The following is a 4971-nucleotide window of genomic DNA, read 5'->3' as shown; positions in this document are numbered from 1 at the left end:
TCTCTCTCTCTCTCTCTCTCTCTCTAAATCCAACCCCTCAATTTGTTATACCTATGATACACAGGCCTAGATCTAGATATCTATATAAAATCTGTTAAAGGCCTACCGTTAACCTTGGCAGGCTACGATCATCAAGTTGGCAGTATAAACAGGGTTTATAAGCAGAGCACCCCGGCCAATGTCAAGGGAAGCGATTCTGCCATGACTAGATTAAAGACAATTTGACGAGTTATTTCCCTTTATGTACTTCATGAAGAGATGGCCTTCAGGTGACATCCCGGGCCCTTGCTCACCACAGAGTCTTGTGTGTAAAATGTGTGGTCCTTCTTCCTCTGGTCTTTGCAGAATCATTTCCCTTGGTGTTGGGCATTTGGAGAGAACTACATTACCTCATAGAAGACTTACATTTTGATTTTTCAGCAATGCTTGTTCAGGGGCACTTTGAAGACGTGTCTTCTGGAAGGTCATTGAGTCACATAGGAGCAGCCAAGAGAAAAGATAAGTACTGCAATGTTATTTGTTTTTGTTTTGATGTTGAAGTATTTTGATATAAAAGGAGAGGTATATCGAATTACATGATCAAAGTTGTCATTGTTGAGATTGTTGTAGTCATTGTGCTTGAGATTGTCATGGTCATCTTGGTCGAAGTTATTGTGGTCGAAGGTTGTTGTAGTTGTCGTGATTGAGATTGTTATGGTCGTGATGGTCGAAGTTGTTGTAGTTGTTGTGGCTGAGATTGTTATGGTCGTGATGGTGAAGTTGTTGTAGTTGTTGTGGCTGAGATTGTTATGGTCGTGATGGTGAAGTTGTTGTAGTTGTTGTGGTTGAGATTGTTATGGTCGTGATGGTCGAAGTTGTTGTGGTTAAGATTGTCACGGTCATCTTGGTCGAAGTTGTCGGGGTCGTCATGGTTGACATGGCTCAAAGTCGTTGTTTTCACGGCTCAGAGTTGTCGTTTTCTTGGCTCAAAGTTGGTGTTTTCTTGGCTCAAAGTTGTTATCGTTTTCACGGCTCAAAGTTGTCGTTGTTTTCTTGGCTTAAAGTTGTTGTCGTTTTCATGGCTCAAAATTGTCGTTGTTCAAAGTTGTCACGGATCAAATTTGGTGTGGTCTTTGTGAATCGGGACCATAGTGGGTTGGAGTTGAAGTCGTCGGAGTTGCCATGAGTTGTTGGTTGTGGGTGTCATGGGTTGCACTGATTGTGGGTTGCGTGGATTGTGGGTGACTTGGGTTGTGGGCTGTGTGGGTATAAAGGGTTGTGGGGATTGCGTGATTGTGAGTGTCAGGCGGGTCGTGGTTGTCGTGATGGATAAATTATCCGAAACATTGTGGTTTCAAAAGTGGCCAGATATGTTGGTTCCATTTCCCTTTGTTTTGTTCAACTTTTCTCCTTTTGCTGTTGGAGCTGCCCATGTAAGTAGGGCCATGCATGCTTTTACACTTGACTGAAATTGAATTCAACTATTCTCCACTATTATTTTAGGTATTTAAAATCTTGCAAAAGAATTATTTCTAGAATCTTTCCACATTCCATTTTCTTTAGCCTGTGGTTCTTACGGAGGGGTCTGTTTTTCTTGAGCATATCCTAGCCACCTGATGACCTTATAGTTTCCCCACAAGCATTGTACTCCGTGGAAATCTAGCTTTTGAGTGAAGTCAAAATTGAGCGAACCACTGGGAACGCATTGAAATGAAGCTGAAAAGACGTTCTGTTGAGGGTAGTTCCTTAGTTTTCTTATTTTCTGCTTTCTCAGAATACATCTTGTGTCGAGAGATTTGCTGTGGAAGAGCATCGAGTCCTGTAGGAGCAGCCGAGACAAAAGGTGAGAAATTTGCAATATTGTTTGTTTTCTTTGCCTTTGAAATTTCCTGATGTGAGTGGAAAGGGATGATAAAAACCCATCAAAAGATGAAAAGTGGCAGAGAAAGCACTTAAGATTAGCAAGCTGCTGCCAATAAGTTAGCCCAGGAGTGATCTTTAATAGGTAGGCTACTTTTTCAACCGTTTTAACAAAAAAACTGTGACTGAAACAGCCCCTAAGCTTAGCAAGCTGCAGTCAATGATGAAATAGGCTATGATATGAACAAATGGCAGAGAGACAGCACCTAAGATTGGCAAGCTGCTGCCAATAAGTTAGCCCAGGAGTGATCTTGAATAGGTATATTTTGTACCACTCTGGTAACGACTTGTGACTGAAACAACCCCTAAGCTCAGCAAGCTGCAGTCAATGATGAAATAGGCTATAATATCACCTAGAAATGGCAGAGAGACAGCACCTAAGATTAGCCAGCTGCTGTTTATAAAACCACAGTAGATGAAGATTGTTTGTTATCCTTGTGTGGGTGACAATGCATAGTGAGTTTTTCAAACGTTTGTTGGTTCCATTTCCCTTTGTGTTGTTCAACTTTTCTCCTTTTGCTGTTGGAGCTGCCCATGTAAGTAGGACCATGCATGCTTTTACACTTGACTTAACCCTTCCAGCCCCAGCCATTTTTGTGCACTCCCTAACCCCAGTCCCAGCCAATACAGCAGTATTTCAGAAAAAGAGGCATTATTTCTTTTAGAAAAGTGATGTACTATCTTTGTAATGTAGCTTTGATAATAACATATACCAATTTTTAAAGATAAATGAACAAGTAATAAGAAAATTAAAGTTTAATCAAGTTCGCTAATTTTAAAAAATGCGCGAATTCGGTACACCCCCGAAACTGAAAATATACGCTCTTGGGACGGAGGGAGGTACAAGCGCTGCTGAAAATATACGCGCTTGGGGCTGGAAGGGTTAAATTGTATTCAGATATTCTCCACTATTATTTTAGGTATTTAAGATGTTGCTAAAGAGTGGTAGGAAGGAGTCTCTTACAGTAGCTGCTCCAGACTTTGAAATGGATAATTGATTACTCGAATGATTGATTGTATGATCCATTATAGTTTCAAAAGTGGCCTTTCAGTTTTTAAAGAGACAAGCTGCAGTCGAAAGAACAATACGTGATTTTTTTTTGGAAGTGGCAGAAACAGCACCTAAGATTAGCAAGCTGCTGCCAATAATCTGGGCCACGTGTAAACTTTTTAAAGGCAGAGATATTCTTGTTATATTATACGAATGGACTGATTAAGCTCAGCATGCTGCAGTCAACGATGAAATAGAAAACTAACGGCAGAAAAAAGCACCTAAGAATAGCAAGCTGCTGCCCAGAAAAACTTGAAAAGATGAAGCGTAGCACTTGTCGGAAAGGGCACCTAAGACCGGTAACTTGATGCCTATGTCTGAATTCTTTTTCCGAACGAGGATGTTCAGCACCCCTCCCCTCCCACCACCATCCTGGCAGAGGACCGGCACCGGAGGACCCAAAGTGAGGCGTCTCTAATGGACCAGACAGGTTCGTTTTGGATTGAATGTCTTAGAGGGAAGTAAATGAGGGTTGGGAAATGTTGTAATTAGGAAGTTTTTCCAAGACTGACCGTCCGGCAGGAAATGCAACGACCGGCTCCTATTGTAAACAGAAAGGCAACACACATTCTGACATCTGTGAGCATTCCACTTGCTTGAGCATATCCTACCTACCTTACGACCTCGTGTTTTTCCACAAGCATTGTACTCCATGGAGACCTAGCTTCTAATTCTGCACCTATGGTGAAACTTTTAGCATAGAAATCAAAGTGTGAAGACTGCCTTTTTGTGGAGGTACAGTAATTTTCTCCGGTTTTCTATCTTCTCTTAGAGTACATCCTGTTTCAAGAGATATATTCTGGAAGAGCGTCGAGTCATGCAGGACCGTCCAATAGAAAAGGTGAGAATTGCTAGGTTATTTGTCTTCTTTGCTTTCCAAGCATATTGATGTAAAGGGAAAGGTACATTTAATGCTTTTGTGTGAGAAATAAAGGAAAGGAATATTCTAGAATCTTTCCACATTCCATTTTCTTTACCCTGTGGTTCTCACGGAGGGGTCCGTTTTCTTGAGCATATCCTAACCACCTGATGACCTTGTAGTTTCCCACAAGCATTGTACTCCGTGGAAATCTAGCTTTTGAGTGAAATCAAAATTGAGCGAACCACGGGGAAAGCATTGAAATGAAGCTGTAAAGACTTTCTGTTGAGGGAAGTACATCACTTGTCTCTTGTCTTTTGTTTCCCCAGAGCTCATCTTGTTTGCAGTGATTTGTTCTCGAAGAGCATCGAGTCACGTATGACCAGTCGCGTAGGACCAGTCAGGTAGACCAGTCATGTAGGGCCAGCCAAGAAACCTTGTTGGTTCTGCAATATTATTTGTCTTCTTTGCTTTAGAAGTATATATATCGAAGTAAGTGGACAATGAAATGAAACATATAAGGAAAAATAACACTTTTATGTTAGAAATAAAGGGAACAGTGGTGTTTTTGTGTCAGTCACAGTGGTTGATGTGTGTCATAGTCACAGTGGTCGATTGTGTGTGGTTGTTGTAGTGTTCATTGTGTGTGTGATAGTTGTAGTGTTCATTGTGTGTGTCAGTCACAGTGGTTGATTGTGTGTGTGGTGGTTGTAGTGTTCATTGTGTGTGTGATAGTCACAGTGGTCGATTGTGTGTGTGGTAGTTGTAGTGTTCATTGTGCGTCATTGTTGTAGTGTTCTTTGTGTGTGATAGTTGTTCATTGTGTTTCATTGTGTCGTAAAGTTGTTGTGGTAGTTGTGATCAAAGTTGTTGTGGTAGTTGTGATCAAAGTTGTTGTAGGCAAAGTTTTTGGGGTTTTCCTGTTTGTCATGGTTGAAGTTATCGTGGTTGTCATGGTTGAAGTTATCATAGTTGTCATGGTTGAAGTTATCGTGGTTGTCATGGTTGAAGTTATCGTGGTTGTCATGGTTGAAGTTGTCGCGGTTGTCATGGTTGAAGTTATCGTGGTTGTCATGGTTGAAGTTATCGTGGTTGTCATGGTTGAAGTTGTCGCGGTTGTCATGGTTGAAGTTATCGTGGTTGTCATGGTTGAAGTTATCGT

General features: G+C 41.3%; 1 protein-coding gene and 1 long non-coding RNA gene across 2 annotated transcripts in view; one reads left to right on the top strand and one right to left on the bottom strand.

Moving 5' to 3' along the window:
* Window positions 1-468, bottom strand: part of LOC101859536 (phosphatidylserine synthase 1) — a 47559-nt gene extending 47091 nt beyond the window's left edge. Inside the window, exon 1 of the mRNA XM_005090718.2 lies at window positions 406-468. Within this exon, the coding sequence (XP_005090775.1) occupies window positions 406-468 (63 nt within the window). The remainder of the gene's footprint in view (window positions 1-405) is intronic.
* A 2324-nt stretch (window positions 469-2792) lies between these two features.
* On the top strand, window positions 2793-4450 carry LOC118478470. The gene is made up of 3 exons (XR_004859065.1): window positions 2793-3380; window positions 3723-3791; window positions 4139-4450. It is a non-coding gene; the product is annotated as an uncharacterized LOC118478470 (long non-coding RNA).
* Window positions 4451-4971: the final 521 nt, after the last annotated feature.

Source organism: Aplysia californica, unplaced genomic scaffold (assembly GCF_000002075.1).
Source record: "Aplysia californica isolate F4 #8 unplaced genomic scaffold, AplCal3.0 scaffold00020, whole genome shotgun sequence".
NCBI lineage: Eukaryota > Metazoa > Mollusca > Gastropoda > Aplysiida > Aplysiidae > Aplysia > Aplysia californica.
This window is presented reverse-complemented; position numbering and strand designations above follow the sequence as displayed.